The sequence below is a fragment of the Aspergillus alliaceus genome, assembly GCF_009176365.1.
Source record: "Aspergillus alliaceus strain CBS 536.65 unplaced genomic scaffold BDW43scaffold_3, whole genome shotgun sequence".
Taxonomy (NCBI): domain Eukaryota; kingdom Fungi; phylum Ascomycota; class Eurotiomycetes; order Eurotiales; family Aspergillaceae; genus Aspergillus; species Aspergillus alliaceus.
The window spans coordinates 309,911-326,767 of NW_022474686.1; the positions used below are offsets into that span (position 1 = coordinate 309,911).

Here is a 16,857-nt window from a genome sequence, read left to right on the forward strand (position 1 = left end):
TATTACCGTATCTGGAGCGAGTAGCTTCAGCTTGACTGGGAGTTTAGAACGGAACAATGCTGACCGTCTTTCTATGGCAGCCATTCACATTGATTGGTATGGCCCATGATGCTATAGGAAATCAGAGCCGCTTTCGGTGTGTGTGTCTCCGCCAATACTGATATGACTGGTAAGGTTTGCCGTACGGAGCTGTTTCTGCCAGCAAGCATAATGAGCTAGTAGAGTATACTATAGATGTCTCTATCCTCTCAACTCTGAGCACTGTTACAGTGCGTTGAGACACTTCCGGAACAATTGCTCATTAGTTTGGAAACTCCTCAAGCTGAGATAAGGCTCATGAAACGATAGTAGTTCTAAACAGGTAACGAAGCTGCATCTATCTGAAACTAAGGTGCTACAGGAAGCTGTAGTGTTCTCTTTCGGTTAAATACTGATTTTTAGCCTTTGATGACCATTCAAAACTCCCATTTCTGATAGACTTTTCCGCCTCCGCAAGCAAGGCAAGCAAAAAAAAAAAAAAAAAAAAAAAAAAAAAAAAAAAAAAAGACAGAGAAAACGAATCCACCGACACTATCCAATATTCTTTTCTTTCAACAAATCATGTAACATTCTTTGGGTAGTAGTGCCTGGGCCAGAACCAAGTATTGTTCCCAGAGTGGCAATTCTCCGGTGGAAACTCTGCCTTCTTTGGTGGAGAATCCAGACGACGCTCTCTCCTGTATCCACTTCAATGGCTCACTCGGAATCCCCCAATCTCCCTCCGAACGCGAACCTTTGGACAGTCATCGGACGGACTTGTTTCTCCCTCTCGGTTTCACTACGTACCGTACCGTTGCTCGGGCCTTCCGAAGGATGGTTCGATCTATCTTGCATATGCAAGACCCAACACTACATATTGCAGATTCCTTCCTATGGATATTTATATATAAAAGTCTCACACCATAACAATGCAATGGAACAAAGGACGGTAGGCAATGGAGAGAACATCTAACGTTTAGTAGCATTGAACTTCTTATAATTCCCATAGTTAGAGATCGCATCGAATTGGCTCTTTGAAGTTCATTGATGCATGACAATTTCTACATTATATGGTTCAGAGATACCGCTAGGCCATCTTGGTCCAGATGTTACAATTGCCCATTGCCCATTGCCCAGGTGTTCTTCTATGGTGTTTTTGATTCACGGAAGGCATCGAACAGGCACCTTCCGACGTGATATTGCTGGCAATTTCACCTAACTCATGCTAGGGTGTCAGGAATGACGTCTAACCGGTTGCCATTGGCCAGGCTTTCCTGTCAGTTCCTCCCAGGTCTTCTAGAGAAATTCTAGAAGAAAAGCTTAATGCATCCTCCTGTTATGAACCAAGCAGCCCTAAGCACGGAGTAGCGTGGTCGTGACTTTGCAGACATCAAAAGTCTCCGTAGATAGCGAAGTAGTGAATGTCTATCATGTTCTGCATAGTTGGAGCTTACAGATGCCATATACATGGAAGAACATTTTGTTTCCTTGCCTTAGTATCAAAACCGCATGTGTTGCAGCTTCAGCAGAGCTCGCCTGACAATCTGATCCAGCCTAGCAAGAGTTCATAGGACAGACGGCCGTTCTCTTTAGCAAGTAGCCCCGGTTCTTATTTCTTAATTGTTTGAGCCCAGCATTGGGCGTAACTAATGGTAGTTTCAATCTAGTCTCGTTATCGTGGCTATAGCTTTCATGGATTTTAGCTTTTGCTTCAGCCTTCGAACTATAGGGGACGGCAAGGGAAGTATCAATGCTCATCATGGACTAGAACAAGGTATTGATGGGGTTGTCAACTATGGAGTCGAATGCTAAATATTCTGCGATTCATGATCAATGGGACATGGTGCCGAGTGCGAGGATTGTATGCATCGTAAAACATAAATACTTGAGCATGGAGTGGTAAACGGGATGTCAACTGGAGGGAGAGAAATGGCATGTCCGGTGCACGTGACCCGCGGGCGTTTTCCCTGAACTTCCCGAGCCTCAAATCTCAGATTCTGGTCCTGCAATTGCGCGACGATCCTGTATCTCCGGCTCTTGACCACCCCGCCATTGGACTCTTTTGTCCCTCGTCTGCCACTCCTCTCAGTCTCTCTCACCTTTTACCGTTCTCTTCTTTTCCCGTGGCTTTCAAGATGCACGCTACAGCGACCCGTGCCGTGCTTCGGCAATCGCAGTTCCTGACCCGGAGGACCGCTGTCAGATACGCCTCTTCGAGCCCGGAGTCTGCTCAGAAGGCTGGCGAGGCTGCCTCCTCCGCTGCCTCCAAGGCCTCTGAGGGTCTCTCTCGTGTCACATCGACCGCTGGCCCCGCTCTTTCGAATGCCGCCCAGGGTGTCGGCAGTGCTCTGAGGAAGGTTGGTGGAAGGACCGGAAAAGTCATCGCTTTCGTCGATTGTAAGATGATAACCCGTGTTTTGGCCGCTTGATTTCTTGCTTCTTCCTGCCAGTAGTGGAAACAACGGTTGTCATCACCATTGTTACCACAAATCCTGCATTCGGGGAGCACCCAGCCACCACAAGCTCCGTCGATATGGGTACCAGCATTGCTAACCATAGGCCGTGATGAAACAGCTATGATACCCCCTACCGTCTACTACAGCAAGGTCGGCCTTGAACTCGCCAAGCTTGTTTTCCGTGGACAAAACATGACTCCTCCGTAAGCGCTTCCATGTGACCGACCAGTGCCGGACATTGACTAACATTGTGCAGCAACCTGGCCACCTTCCAGTCCTACTTCCAGCCTCTGATCAACGCTTTCCGCAACCCTGCCGCCCTCAAGAACGCCAACTTCATCTCCCCTCAAGATATCGTCGCCCGTGTCCGCGGCGCCAACAAGAAGGAACTCGCCCTGGCTGGGGTGACCCTTGCGGAGGTGATCGGATTCTTCACCGTTGGTGAGATGATCGGTCGGATGAACATCGTCGGCTACCGGGGCCACCCTGAGCACCACGGAGACCACTAGATCAATCGCAAGCACTAATACATGGCCTGTCTTTTATATTTCCTTATCTTTTCTGTCTGCGTTCTGTACTATTGTATGATAGACGATGGAATTTAACTGTTGTCTGAGGTAAACTACGCGCTTTTGGGGGATCCTTTCTTCTTATCCTTTGGATGTTTGATATCCAGGGGTATTATGCATGTCGATTGTTGGTCTTCTCAAGTGTTGTTTTCCTTTTGTGTCAAAAGTGGGAAGTCGTATAGATGTCCGTCCAATCTTCTACTAGACATGCGTTATCTGAATTGAATCTTGACCACCTAGACACTTTCTCCGTAGTCAACGTTCACCTTACAACGCGCACATTCTACATTCACTAGTAGAAGTCCTCTCATAAATGATATTTCTAGACCTGGGTCCCTTGACTTCCATTCAATACTAGGAGCATTTTTTTTGTGGAGTCCGGTTTTTAAGGTACGGTACCAGATGGAGCAGGCCAGCCTCTGATTGGTCCGTGCGGGAAAGAATCTCAGCTTTCCAACTTTTTTTTTTTTTTTCTTTGATACCGAAATCCAGCCACCAGCACAACAAGGGCCCTTTATTAAAATATCCTGTAAATCTGTCGCAGTTTTTCGCACGGGGCATATTAGCTCCCGATCACCACGATGGATGCTTTCAGGCTATTAACCAGGTCAACCAAGTTCAAGACCGGGTCCACGCATTCGTCTGCGACCAGCCGACTGCCCTCTACGGGCAAGGCAGAAAATCCGCAACTGTTTCGTAATGAAAAGCTACTTGAGGAGCAGAAACATGGGCAAAAGAGGAAACGGGGCGCCGTGGCGGAGGAGTCGGCTAAGTTGGAGTTGAATTTGGATTTCTTCTCTTCGAACATGGGTTCGTCGAAGAAGATGGTGAAGACGGAAGAGCCTCCGGAGAAGGTGGAAGGGGGATCTGGCTCCGAAGACGAGGATCAAATGGATGAGGCGCAGCGTCGGACGATTTTGAATTCTCACAAGATCAAAGTGACGGATATGCGCGACCTTGAGGAGATCCAGCCTGTGCAGGCGCAGGACGAAGAGGAACCAAAGAAGAAAAAGAAGAAGAGAAAGCACAAAGAAGAACCGATTCAGACGCTCAGTAAGAAGGAGCAGAAGAAGGCGCGGAGATTATTCCCACGTCCTCTTGTTTCTTTCAAGGAGCTGCGCAAGCTATATAAGATCTCGAGCCGCCTTGCGGAGAATATTGCCGAGCAGGGGTTTACTGTGCCTACTGAAGTGCAGCTGGGGACGTTGCCTTTGTTGCTGGGTGATCGGACGATTTCTCAGTCGAAGACGGATGAGGCCGTTGAGCCGGATCTTTTAGTTGTTGCGCCGACGGGAAGTGGGAAGACGCTTTCGTTTTTGATTCCGGTTATTAACAAGATTGTGCGCCATCACCATGAGCAGCAGGAGGAGAAGGGCATATATGGCGTTATTGTTGCGCCCACTAAAGAGCTAGCGAGTCAGATTGTTAATGAGGGGAGAAAGTTGGTGGCAGGCACGGGTGTTAAGATTACGCTGATGAAGAAAGGCATGCGCGTGGTGGAGCGTGAAGATGAGGATGAGGATATTTTGAACGAGAGCAATTCCGAATCTTCCGAGTCGGAGGACGAGAACGCTACCGCGAAGAAGACCAAGAACAAGGCCCCTGTCACCAAGAGCGACATTCTCGTAACGACACCTCTGCAACTAGTCAATGCACTCTCTGCGAACAAAACGAAGCCCCTGGCCACTTTGCCTTTGGTGAGGAGTATTGTTCTAGATGAGGCAGACGTTCTTTTGGACCCCCTCTTCCGCGAGCAAACCCTTGATATCTGGCGTGCTTGCACGCATCCCGAACTTCGAGCTAGCCTTTGGTCAGCTACGATGGGCTCAAGCATTGAAGATCTCGCCAAGTCGACCATCAAAGAGCGGAAAGATGCCTCAAGCCTCACAAAGTCTTACCCATTATACCGTCTTGTGGTCGGATTGAAGGACTCTGCTATTCCTAACATCCAACATAAGCTGGTCTACGCTGCAACGGAACAAGGAAAATTACTAGGACTGAGACAGCTTCTTCATCCCGCGGCCGCGGCCGCATCAGATGTTCGCCTTCGTCCCCCGTTCCTAATCTTTACGCAAACTATCCCTAGAGCTGTGGCACTTCATGCAGAACTGCGCTACGATATTCCGCCCGAGGCTGGTGGATCGTCGCGTATCGCGGTTCTCCATTCCGATCTATCTGACGGCCAACGATCCGAGATTATGAAGAATTTCCGCAAGGGCGAGATTTGGATTCTCGTTACAACAGATCTTTTGGCTCGCGGTATTGACTTCCGCGGAATTAACGGTGTTGTCAACTACGATATTCCGAACTCGGCAGCCGTCTACGTTCACCGGGTTGGTCGTACGGGTAGAGCTGGCCGTGAAGGCGGTGTTGCGGTGACGTACTATACAAAGGAAGATATCCCGTACGTCAAGAGCATCGCCAACATCATCGACGTTAGCGAGAAGTTACGAGGAACGGAGGGCGAGAAATCGGTCCAGAAATGGCTCCTAGACTCCCTGCCCGATCTCAGCAAGAAGGACAAACAAGAACTGAAGAAACATGGTGTTAAAGCCCGGCAGTCGAACGTCAAGGGTGTCACCGACGACAAGAAGCGCCGGCAAGCAAAAATCAGCACGAAGAGCGGCTTTGAGCGGCGCATGGAGAACAAGAAGAAGGGCGCCATCGCAGCAAGTCGTAATCGCAAGCTCCAACCCAAGTCAGACGCGGAATCTGATGACGACGACAACAACTAGGGGGCATTCAAGTCTAAGATAAAAGCCCATAATCTTCTGTACAAAAATGAAACTTACGATTCCCCAATCCAACAATGGATATCAAAGCTCAAGAATTATCATTCTTTTTACTTTCCTGTAAGAGCTGCTCAATTAATCTCCGTCTCAAAGTAATAGGCGCAAACGCATTGTCCAACTTATCCTGTTCCTCCAAAACGGATTCCAACTCATCTCCATCCCGATCAAAATAAACGGCCCAATCCCCATCTTCCTCCTGCACCGCATAAAAGTCCTCAAATTCCTCCAGCGTTATCATCGTCTCGTCTTCGGTCCAATCCCACGGGCCAACGACATGCTCCACGCTCACTGTGCGATTCCCATACTTCAGCTCATGCGTATTTCTATCCACATAAATCCAGCCCAGCATAGGCGGATTATCCGATATGGAAGTAACCAGACCCAAACCCCGCTTCAAATGTTTCGTCTCCTCGAGCTCCGGATATTCAATGTAAAAAGAAGTGACGGTATGCGACGGGACCTTCCGCTTCAAAGGATTTGGATCATCGAGATAAACCTAAAAACCAAAGATTCTCCGATCAGTCACAGATTCGTGCGAAAAGAAATACCGTGGTAGAAAAGCAATTAATCCCTGGAGCCATACCTTGTTATTCCGTAATACGAAGCGCTTCCCGCATACTTCGCTATCTTCCTGGGTTTCGCCGCTGGTTTCGACATCGATGAGGAATTTGGCCATGCGCCTTTCGTCGTTCTTGCGCTCGTTCGCTTTGCGTTGTTCGCTTACGCCCAGGGCGACGCCTGTTACGGTGGGAATCGCGGCTAATGATAATAGTCCGATGACCATTTTGGTCGATTATTTTTGTTGGATCGATAGTATTGATCGAGCTGGAGTGGATAACTATTGATTTAAAGCAATGGTATATCTTGGTTGTTTGGACTGTAATATGTAATATGAGTTGAGTATGTGGAGGATTAAAATAGTCCCATTTGAATGATATATATGTACAGATAAAAGAAGGAAAAAAAACTAGAATTAATATAGATATGTGGCAAAGTGACTAGTAGTTGATGCTCATTGATTTAATCCATAAAAGTTGAGAAAAAGGGTCAGGAAACACAATGCCGTCATAGGCCCGGCACGTGAGCAGCCATGGTTGCATCGCGTGCCTCGTTACATTTTATGTTGAACGGAAGTTACTATTGCTCTAGTATCATGATATCTCTCATTCGGACTGAACAAAAATATGATTCGCGCAGGGAAAACTATCATGGAATGTTCTATACTAACGATGAGCCAGCCGATCGCTGCCAGGACATCTATGTAGTCTATATCTATTCTCTATCGTCGCTCGTGGATCGTGCATTTTCGTGACATCGTGCTAGTCCAGTCGATTTGAATCGGGCGAGGCCGATTGAAAATTCAACTGGGTCAGGCTAGAGCTTCTCGCTCCATCCCCAGACGGACCACCAGCACCGGACCGCTAGCGCTCCTCCATCGGCCGACTCCCAATCGTCATACCCTACCTCCTCTCCCTCATCGACCACCGCAAGACCAAGCTGTTCCATGCGCTGCCGGAACTCCTGTACCTGAGGCAGATATGCATCCCGCAGTGGCATTTCGGTCACGACACGTGCGTCAAGGCCGCGGCTCAACCAGTGCCCGATGGTGTCTACCAGCCATTTGGGATGTTTTGCGGAGTACAAAGGGTCGGCAGCGAGGATCAAGTCGTACTGCTCCTCTTGAGTGGGGAGTGGCTCGGGCACAACCGACCAGTCCAGCACGTCAGTCGTGACGGTCGCGGCTGTCTTGGTAAGCAGCTCCACATTCAGAGCTGTGTTGTGGGCAAGGTTGGGAACAATATCAGGGAGGTCGGTGAGATGAATCGAAGCCGATTCTCCACGGATGGCAGCGAAGGAAAGCCCTACGAGGCCTGTTCCTGCACCTAACTCTAGGGCCCGAAGCGTGCGATCTGCCTTAGGAGTAGGGGTGGTTGTCTCGGATGGGACGAGCTGCGGGGTTGATTCAAGGAGAGTGTGGAGACGTTGGGAGAGAAGGTATGAGGACACCCAGGTCTTCATTCCTAAGTTGTCGGCAGTCAAGGATGGTTCGTGCAAGGTCAAGGTCAGCTCTTCGCCCCACGGACTAGGGATCGTGAAGACACGGGACATGGCAGGCATCGCTATTGGAAAGCCCAAGGTTAGACCACATGAAAGCCTGGAAAACACAGCCAACTACAAAATTATTCCCCATACCGGTCCGCCCTGAGCGCTCGCTAAGCCGAGCAGCGGCAGCATCCCAGACGGCTTCCCGAAGCTCATCGGTATCTAGCCATGACAAGGAACTCGAAATGAAAGACGTCAGATAGCGGGTTACCCCAGCCGGGTGAACAGCTGGTGCCTTCACTGCTTCATGACCATTGGAGGTGAAACTTCTTGGTTTGATCGCTAGGAGGTCTAGGGTTCGTAGAATCTCGGTGCCGGACGGTTTGGTATGGATCTGAGGCAAGTCGAAGACTGAGACGCTTATCAATCCACTATCTCTCCTATCTATTCGGGAAAACTGGAGAAACATACCATGGAGAGGCTCGTCGGGGTCCGCGCTGATCATTGTAGCGGTCTAATCTCGTAGCTGGGTTCAACTCTGATAGGTCTTGGACCAAATAGGGAGGGAGAAGAGCCGTTTCTCTTATTATATTTGCCGTACCCGTGGCAAAAACCGATTTGGGTGGATTTCCGACCCCGAAAAACACAAGAGAAAAAAAAAAGTCGTGATTTCCAAAAAAGGAAAAGACGGATCACGGCGTTCCGCGGGTCGGATCCGCTCTAGGCCCTGATAAGGCTTGCCCCTTAAAATCAGTCTATTTTACAACAGTTCGTGATATTTGGATTGTTGTTATATAATGTATTAATATAGCTACAATTGTTCAGCAATAACTCCAGACGCCTTCTACTAATTCTCACCTAGCCACACATACGTACTTCACCCTAACGTCGACTTGAACCCTTGATAGGCTTGTTCAATATCAAAGGCCAGTTCCCTCGCCTGTTCCTCACTCAACTCCTCTGTTGCACGCATCTGGTTCAATGTGATCAGCCATTGAATGATCTTACCCCGACTCTCGAAGTCCCCATCCGTCACCTTGTTGACCGACTGGATCACTTCGGAAAGCAGTGGGTGCAATGCATCCTTTGACACCATGTTCAGCTTCAACGCATCAAGGAAAGTGATGAAGTTCTCCGTGGCCGTCAGGATCAAACTGCCAGAAGCACCTCCAGTAGGACCTGCTGCCGATCCCATATTAGCTGCTGGGGCGTTATGTGTCGCCTGCTCGACCGTAGCAGGAAGTCCGATACGAAGACGTTCAGTAGCACGAGGACATTCCAACTAGTGGAAGAAAGAAAATAAGCCCTGATCCTTGCAGGAAAGGGAAGCACAGGGAGAACTCACACCCCACGTTCGCTTGAAAGTCTCTAGGTCGACAAACTCATTCGCGACAGTATCGTCGCCCAAACTCGATTTGTACTGCTTCAATAGCCGAGTGCACGTTTCAGTGTACTCCGCTTCCGTCACCACATCCTTAATGTAAGCCTTCTCGAGACCGTCCAGGGTCACTATTATACTGTAGATCTCCGCCAGCGACTCGTAGAGATCGCGCTCGGCCGAGCTGGAGGCCAATCTAACTTCCTGGCATGGGAGTTAGCCAGCTGCCCCGCAAGCAAGCTAGACACCCCAGCATACCTCATCAAGGTTGATGGACGCAGACAAGGCCGGGTTAGGGGTAAAGCTGTAAGGGGTTGGCGCATACGCCAAAGGGCGCTGAGCATACATCGTTGATTGCAATATTCCTATCTATATATCAGTTTGCGACGGGGCTGATAGTAGGTTATGATTACTATGCCGGAGGGGGACTTCCAAAGGCGGTGGCCCAATTGGGCGATCGGCGCCGCCCTTTTCTGCCGCAACTTCTAAATTTTTTTACTCCAAAAAGAAAACCTTTCCATTTGGTGCACAACTTCCCCTACCATTGATCTTCCCCATTTTGTACTTTTGATCCCATTGGCCCGGTCGGTTTGGGACACTGTGACACAATGGCCGGAAGTCAGAAGAAATCCACCAAGAAGTTCGAGAAGAGGCATCTGAAAGATGTCCTCGAACAGCGAAAGGCGGCTGCCAAAATCAAGCAGCGTCACCATCTTAAGGAGAAACGCAAGGCGGATAATGCTAAGGCACGCGCCAATGCTCACGATTCCGCGGACGAGGATCCGGCAGAGGCGAAGAAGCAGGATGCTTTCGCTGAGATGAATGTGGACGACTTCTTTTCGGGCGGTTTTGACATTGCGGATGCCGACGCCGGTCAGGCGAAGAAAGCAAAGAAGAAGGATGTGACCCCAAAGACGGGCAAGCGCAAGCGCACAGAAGATCAGAAAGACGAGGATGAAGCGTCTGCGGCATTAAACGGCGACGAGGAGGACGGTGTCCCTTCAGACGACGAAGCTTCCTCGGACGCCAGTGGACTCGACGATTTCGATGCGCACAAGGACCAGCTTCAAGCGTTGAAAGATAAGGACCCGGAGTTTTACAAATACCTCCAAGAGAACGATGCAGAGCTCCTGGACTTCGGCGCTCATGGCGATCTCGCGGAAGTCGACGAGCTGAGTGAAGGCGAGGAAGAGCAACCAGCAAAGAAGAAAAAGAAGGCCGCTCGGGCGGAGGAAGAGGAAGAGACGGTCGACAACACACTGACCATTCCGATGGTGAAGAAATGGCAGAAATTAATGGAAGAGCAAAACTCGATTCGCGCAACGCGCCAGATCGTCCTCGCTTTCCGGTCGGCCGCCTACCTAAACGAAGTTGAGACCCAGGAGCAGAAATACACTATCTCAGATCCCGAAGTATACCATGAACTTCTTGTTACCGCGCTTGGCTCTGTCCCGAAAGTCTTGTCGCACCACCTCCCCGTCAAAGAGTCCGCCTCCGGCAAAGTCAGGGTGTCTATGGATTCGAAGAAGTTCAAGACCCTCACGCCTCTCATCAAGTCGTATACCTCCTCCGTTCACCAACTGCTCCTAAATCTGTCCGACGCGCAGACGCTGAAGCTCACCCTCTCTGCCGTTGAACCTATGCTTCCTTACCTACTTCAGTTCAGAAAGCTACTCAAGGTCCTCGTCAAAACAATCGTCGGTATCTGGGCTGATGTTTCCACGACTGAAGCCACACGTATCACGGGATTCCTTTTGTTGCGGCGTCTCATGATCATTGGAGATGCTGGGCTGAAGGAGACCGTTCTCAAGGCCTCCTACGAGGGAGTCGTGAAGGGTAGTCGAAACACCACCGTTCACACCCTCGCAGGTGTGAACCTGATGAAGAACTCCGCCGCTGAGCTGTGGGGTATCGACCAGAACGTGTCCTACACGACCGGCTTCAACTTCATCCGCCAACTCGCTATCCATCTCCGTAGCAGCATTACGAACACCTCCAAGGAGTCCTACAAGACGATCTACAACTGGCAATACACGCACTCACTCGACTTCTGGTCCCGCGTTCTCTCCCAGCACTGCGATGGCCTCGCGGAAGCCAAGGCCGGAAAGCAATCCGCCATGCGTCCTCTCATCTACCCCGTCGTCCAGATCACCATCGGCGCGATGCGACTTATCCCTACCGCAACCTACTTCCCCCTCCGCTTCCAACTCACCCGCGCCCTTCTCCGTCTCTCCCGCTCCACAGGAACCTATATCCCGCTCGCCCCGGCACTCCTCGAGGTCCTCAATTCGGCCGAGATGCGCAAGCCCCCGAAATCAAGCACTCTCAAACAACTCGATTTCAACACCGCCATCCGCGCCCCGAAATCATACCTCCGCACCCGCGTCTACCAAGACGGCGTCGGCGAACAGGTTGCCGAGCTTATCTCCGAGTTCTTTGTTTTGTGGACTAAGCACATCGCCTTCCCCGAACTCTCCGTCCCCATTGTGGTCTCCCTCAAGCGCTGGCTAAAACAGGTTAGCTCGCGCTCCGGCGGCAACAAGAACACCAAGATCAACCAGATGATCCTCCTCCTCGTGCAAAAGGTCGAAGCCAACGCTCGCTGGATCGAAGATCGCAGATCCGGCGTCACTTATACCCCGCGCAATCGTGCAGAGGTAGAAAACTTCCTGAAAGATGTCGATTGGGAATCCACCCCACTCGGCGCATTCGTCAAGTCGCAGCGGAAGATCCGGGAAGAGAAGGCCGCCCTTCTCGAAGAGGCAAGACGTGAAGAGGAGAAGCGGAGAGCAGAGGAAAAGACCGCCGATAAGGAAGATGTGACCATGGGTGGATTCAGTGCCGATGAGGGAAGCGATGACGCTGAGGATAGCGAGGATGCCGTCACTTCTGATGGCGAGGGTGACGAGGAGGAAGAGGAAGAGGAAGAGGACGAAGACGAAGACGAGCTGGAGTTTGAAGAAGAGGAGGATTAGATGATCTATAATTTCCTTTTATGCACCCGGCACTATTTCCATATCTCTTGTACCTATTGAAGACATGTTTTCTTTTACTTTGATGCCCACGTATACAAAAGTCAATAGGAGATCTTTATATCATTTCTACCTTCTTTCAGAGATCTAACATTCCTTAGAGCTTATTAACCCAGCCTCTGGAAGAAATCTGGTCGAAGTTCAGCATTTCGTCACTTGACCCACAATGTCACAACAAGTAGGGTTCAGCTTCCAGGAGGATAGCCTCCTTCTGTCCACAACTGGGAGACTTCTCAAGGCGCTTTCTGATGCCAACGTCGACGTCCTCGCAGTGACGGCGGCAATCCAACTGGGAAAAAGCCTCCCAACAAACCAAACCCAGCAGAGTATTGCCTATAATGCAGTGGGAAAGCGCGATGCCAATCGCTCGGCGTTTCTCGTGAAAGGCCTGAATGCTGAATGGGTATATGATCATGTTGCCCAGGAACTATGCCAAACAAGAGCATGGTGCGCCACCCTGTTACTCCAAACTCCTCGCCACCTCCCAAGCATGGCCTGCCTGCGCGACCACCGGCTGAAGTTTGTGTGCCTACCAATGCGGGTGGTCAGTCGTCTCCACCACCACCATCAAGCTCCCAATTCCAACCACGGGAAATCACTGCACCAGAACCGTATACATATTCAGAGACTACTCAACACGATGCAACATTTCCAAATGATTTGGCGCCTTCAGCTCAGAACCGGATATGATTTCCTGCTGCTATCGTCAAGAGAACACTGGTATCCCAACCAAGCCGCTTCCCTTTCGGGGAGACTCTGCAGAGGATGGCCTACTGTTTCCGAATATACCTAGCTCAGATGACGGTATAGAAGGGTTCTTCAGACTTCCAGGTGCACAGGATGACATTCCCATTGACCCGGTAATCCTTGCCAACCGCGGGTCTTGGGAGGACATGGATCCCAGTTATCAATCACACAAGTCGCCGACAGCCTTATCAATTCCGAGACGATTTGTCTATATCCTGACCCTCCAACCCCTCTTTACAGCCCATCTGGCCATGATCGAGATTCCAGCGAAAGTGCTGGTGGTCAGAATGACAGCACTCGGACAAGCGACCACTCTCATATCCATAACAGTCGACATCTGCGTCCTTCCCAACAAGGCACCGGTTCCGACACATCCTACCCTAACGGTGCCCGTGGGAATCGCCACGTCAATGGACAGTCCACAGGTACTAAGCGAAAGACGCAACAATTGGATGAGGGCGCTTGCAAACGGTCTCGAAGCCCCTGTATATTGCCGTTCAGGGAGTACTCCTTCACCGTCCTTCATTCTCACTTTGTGTCTCTACCACTCGACGAGCATTCGTAATTCCTCCTCTTGGCTATTCAAAGGTGCTTTACCACGTTGTATATCCGACTATTCTCTCACAGCTTCTGAACAAGGAGATGCGCGGGCAATCAGTCACTCGACTCTCCCTGATGTGGTTGAGCAAGCGCGGCTAGATAGCACGGAGGCCCAAGAAAGCTCGAGGAAAGGCATGAAATGGTCCCCAGAGAAGGAGACCCTTCTGCTGAAGCTGAGAGGTACGAGAAGCGGCCTTGGGCAGAGGTCTTGAGGATAATTTCGGAGGAATATCCAGGGAGAAGTCCACGCGCGATCCAGGTATACTGGAGTACGACTCAACAAAAGAATGTATTAACATTTTGCGGAAAAGATGATGCTATATTGGAATTCTGAACGGTTTACAAACTACATGCAATCATCCTCTCCTGCGAGCATAGTACGGACGATGAGGATAACCGTGCTCGACGACTCTGGCTCAAACCGACGACCCCAGCATGAGTAGCAACCTAGGTCAACACCATCACCCGGCTGTGTACTTTGTCTTCCAGCAAAAAAAAAGGCATCTTAACAACTCGGTTTTCTTCAGTCTCTCCAGTTCCACTGCCACCGTGTCGCCGCCGTAGTGAGCTTGACGATGGCGGAGAAGATCTGGGACGCGAACTCAAAGATGTCCCAGATGACGGCTTGCCCCTGCAGCTTAGGTGGCTAATCATTGGCGCAAGATGAGATGGTCTGCGTATAGTCTAGTTTTATCATTGTTCTGAAGCTTGTCATACCCAGTATCAAACTCAGTGGAGGAGTAATAGCAGCTCCCACTCCAGTTTAAGTGAGCGCTAAGTTACCTAAAAGCCGAAACGTGTTGACTATCTGCGGGAAATTGTTCGGCCGTGTCATTGAGCGTTTCGCAAGATCCTTTGCCGAAGCCGTGTAAGGCAGCGTGATTCTGCAGGCCATACTAATGAGTAAGACTAACAAAGAATTGGTTGCCATAAATATATGCTGACGATCAAGCTTTCCCTACCCCGAACGACATGTTGCTGATGAGCAATTGGGAGATGCAACATCGCGCTTATTCAATTGGCATAGAAGCTACGATGATGGAATTTGGCTCGATGACGGTCAAGGGGGTATTGAGTTGTTCGTCGCCAGCTGCATCCTTGGATTATTGACCCCGTTTGATAGCCAAGGTGAGCCAGTTGAGGAACCCAAAGACCGTGGGCTTTGTGTTGAGCGTATTTTGCGGTTCAATGGTGAGGTCAAGAAATATCGAAAGGCAGGAGTTGGCATACCCTGAATGACTGTCTACATATCTACGACGTTTGAGGACTTATGCTTTATATAGAGCAATTTAAAGATCTCCTGTGTCTATTATTTTTATATCCTTGTCTATCCAGTAATCGACAGTTCAGAAACAAGCTCAATAAACTATTATAGAAAAAAGAACTATACGTAAAAAATCTTTTTCGATACATTTAAAATAAATAATCACAGAGACAATAATTTAAAAATTGGTAAATTCAAGCTTTTTAGACTATAGCCTGATAGTATCATTACCCTCCAAACTTCATAAGAGAACATCCCTGCTAATGGTATCCGACTTGACAAAAGTTTATTTATGCTCTTATAATACCCTAGACTAGATACATTGCCATGTCCCTCCGGCCCCTAACAGGTAGACATAGAGCTGTGAAAGCAACGGCACTCAATTCCTCATGCTCACGCGAGGTTGAGGTAATTATAGACACCAATGCCTAGACAGACAAGTGTACCCCCACCCAGCCCTCTGAAGCCCGCCGCCGAAAGTGATCCGTTCATAAAGCATACAAAGTTAGTTACAAGCTCAGCCGCATCGACCGCGATTTCAGCCATAAGAGCCCGTTTGAGGTCACGGTTGGGTCGGCCCTGGGCACTTAGGGTCAGAAAGAGGTGACTCCAGAAAGTGACAGATGGGAAGAACGATGGTTTCATCGATAAACAACTTACAAGATTCTTAATGCCTGAGGGCTCTTGGGCTGTGTAGAGCAATGTCCCGATAACAATGTCCCTGGAAGCTACCAAGTTTGAAAAGACGGCTGTGGATGGCTCATAGGGAAGGAAGAAAGTGGAGGCATCTAGTTTAGGGGCGAGAAGAAAAAGAAAGCCGCCAGCAATGCGGCCCATAGAGAGAAGGGTCACGGACGACATATTTTATTTGGTCGATTGCCTGTCTTCGGAGAAGATAATGAAGTGATGTCTTCAAAACTCTCCAAGGCAGCTCAGAAGCGTCGTACGAAGAGACAGTCGATCCTCCCCGATGCTTCTGTCAAGCCCATTATAAATAGTCCCGATCCGCTGCCTCTACACCGCAGCCAACTCTCGGATCGGTAGCGAATGGAAATACAGAGACATGGATCTCCAGAGGGCAGTCTCCCTTGGTCAAGGGCCCTCATTTGATTCCACATGGCCCGCGACTTTGGTTCATCAGTTTGAAAACATTGTCCCAGATTCTCCGCAAAATGTAGCAGTCAAGGAAGTAGACGGTGCTTCGTTGACGTACACACAGCTTGCCCAGAAGGTGGATATGATCGCTCTAGAGCTGCTACACCATAAGGTGAACCAGGGATGTCGCATTTGTGTTCTACAAGAAGCATCGGGTGACTGGGTCGCATCCATGTTGGCGGTTCTGAAAGTCGGGGCAGTTTATGTTCCGCTTGATCCCAGCACGCCTGTACAACGACTGTCGCTTATCGCTGGTGATTGTAAGCCTGCTGCAATCCTCATCCATCATTCCACACAGAAGCAAGCCACGGAGCTTGAAACACCTTCGGGGACCCCCAGGATCAATGTCTCTCGTCTCACGAAGCCTTCCTTTGACCCCATAGAAATCATTGCGCAGGCCGATGCCCCAGCTATTATCTTATACACCAGCGGTTCAACAGGTACTCCGAAGGGAGTTGAACTCCAGCATGCGGCCCTGAAACATGAGTTCGATCTCTGCGCCGCGACATATGCGCTGGAACCCTCGGACGTTGTCCGAGAGATGGCGAGGTTGGGAGCGAGGTTTCCTCGACTCTTGAGGAACGCGGGGCAGAGATAATATTCTTGACGGGACATGTCTAGATTGAGGTTATAGTCAGCAATGGATAGCATTATTGTATAGTTTGTTTAATGCAATCTCTGTTTACAGGGATATACTGTTTCGTCCCCCATTCTTGTACCTGATCTCCTGGCTAGGCTTCTTCACCGGCCCAAACCCGGCCCAAGCCCGCTGTAGGCTAGGTCTTACGCCCAGTACAGTAGCC

At 49.9% G+C, this 16,857-nt stretch overlaps 7 protein-coding genes across 7 annotated transcripts; 5 read left to right on the top strand and 2 right to left on the bottom strand.

Annotated features, from left to right (window-relative positions):
* Positions 1 to 1,973: 1,973 nt before the first annotated feature.
* BDW43DRAFT_261534 (F1F0 ATP synthase subunit g) lies at positions 1,974 to 3,284 on the top strand. Its single transcript, XM_032040319.1, has 3 exons — positions 1,974 to 2,415; positions 2,593 to 2,677; positions 2,731 to 3,284. The coding sequence occupies exons 1-3, from the start codon at positions 2,154 to 2,156 to the stop codon at positions 2,981 to 2,983; spliced, it is 600 nt and encodes a 199-aa protein (XP_031905235.1). The 5' UTR covers positions 1,974 to 2,153; the 3' UTR covers positions 2,984 to 3,284.
* Positions 3,101 to 5,822, top strand: rok1 (RNA-dependent ATPase ROK1). Its single transcript, XM_032037993.1, has one exon. It carries the CDS (start codon positions 3,625 to 3,627, stop codon positions 5,776 to 5,778), a length of 2,154 nt encoding a protein of 717 aa, XP_031905236.1. The 5' UTR covers positions 3,101 to 3,624; the 3' UTR covers positions 5,779 to 5,822.
* Positions 5,823 to 5,866: 44 nt separating this feature from the next.
* BDW43DRAFT_296667 (S-adenosylmethionine-dependent methyltransferase) lies at positions 5,867 to 9,604 on the bottom strand (the record flags this gene model as incomplete). Its single annotated transcript, XM_032044251.1, has 9 exons — positions 5,867 to 6,331; positions 6,419 to 6,594; positions 6,974 to 6,978; positions 7,250 to 7,955; positions 8,029 to 8,289; positions 8,350 to 8,375; positions 8,766 to 9,160; positions 9,224 to 9,460; positions 9,515 to 9,604. 9 exons carry the CDS (start codon positions 9,602 to 9,604, stop codon positions 5,867 to 5,869), a joined length of 2,361 nt encoding a protein of 786 aa, XP_031905237.1.
* Positions 9,605 to 9,775: 171 nt separating this feature from the next.
* BDW43DRAFT_261544 (mRNA-binding ribosome synthesis protein NOC2) lies at positions 9,776 to 12,370 on the top strand. The gene has a single exon (XM_032040320.1). It carries the CDS (start codon positions 9,865 to 9,867, stop codon positions 12,229 to 12,231), a length of 2,367 nt encoding a protein of 788 aa, XP_031905238.1. The 5' UTR covers positions 9,776 to 9,864; the 3' UTR covers positions 12,232 to 12,370.
* An 84-nt stretch (positions 12,371 to 12,454) lies between these two features.
* Positions 12,455 to 13,847, top strand: BDW43DRAFT_306265 (uncharacterized protein; the record flags this gene model as incomplete). Its single annotated transcript, XM_032045990.1, has 2 exons — positions 12,455 to 12,899; positions 13,000 to 13,847. 2 exons carry the CDS (start codon positions 12,455 to 12,457, stop codon positions 13,845 to 13,847), a joined length of 1,293 nt encoding a protein of 430 aa, XP_031905239.1.
* A 1,445-nt stretch (positions 13,848 to 15,292) lies between these two features.
* On the bottom strand, positions 15,293 to 15,760 carry BDW43DRAFT_306266 (uncharacterized protein; the record flags this gene model as incomplete). Its single annotated transcript, XM_032045991.1, has 2 exons — positions 15,293 to 15,478; positions 15,560 to 15,760. The coding sequence occupies 2 exons, from the start codon at positions 15,758 to 15,760 to the stop codon at positions 15,293 to 15,295; spliced, it is 387 nt and encodes a 128-aa protein (XP_031905240.1).
* Positions 15,761 to 15,962: 202 nt separating this feature from the next.
* Positions 15,963 to 16,652, top strand: BDW43DRAFT_306267 (uncharacterized protein; the record flags this gene model as incomplete). The annotated part of the gene is made up of 1 exon (XM_032045992.1): positions 15,963 to 16,652. The coding sequence occupies one exon, from the start codon at positions 15,963 to 15,965 to the stop codon at positions 16,650 to 16,652; it is 690 nt and encodes a 229-aa protein (XP_031905241.1).
* Between the last annotated feature and the right edge of the window lie 205 nt (positions 16,653 to 16,857).

Bases quoted from the DNA above. Each gene is read 5' to 3' on its own strand.
- BDW43DRAFT_261534 (XM_032040319.1), top strand. From the start codon at position 2,154: ATGCACGCTACAGCGACCCGTGCCGTGCTTCGGCAATCGCAGTTCCTG. The intron at 2,416-2,592 runs GTAAGATGATAA...GTGATGAAACAG, and splicing joins AGTCATCGCTTTCGTCGATT to CTATGATACCCCCTACCGTC. The intron at 2,678-2,730 runs GTAAGCGCTTCC...AACATTGTGCAG, and splicing joins GGACAAAACATGACTCCTCC to CAACCTGGCCACCTTCCAGT.
- rok1 (XM_032037993.1), top strand. From the start codon at position 3,625: ATGGATGCTTTCAGGCTATTAACCAGGTCAACCAAGTTCAAGACCGGG.
- BDW43DRAFT_261544 (XM_032040320.1), top strand. From the start codon at position 9,865: ATGGCCGGAAGTCAGAAGAAATCCACCAAGAAGTTCGAGAAGAGGCAT.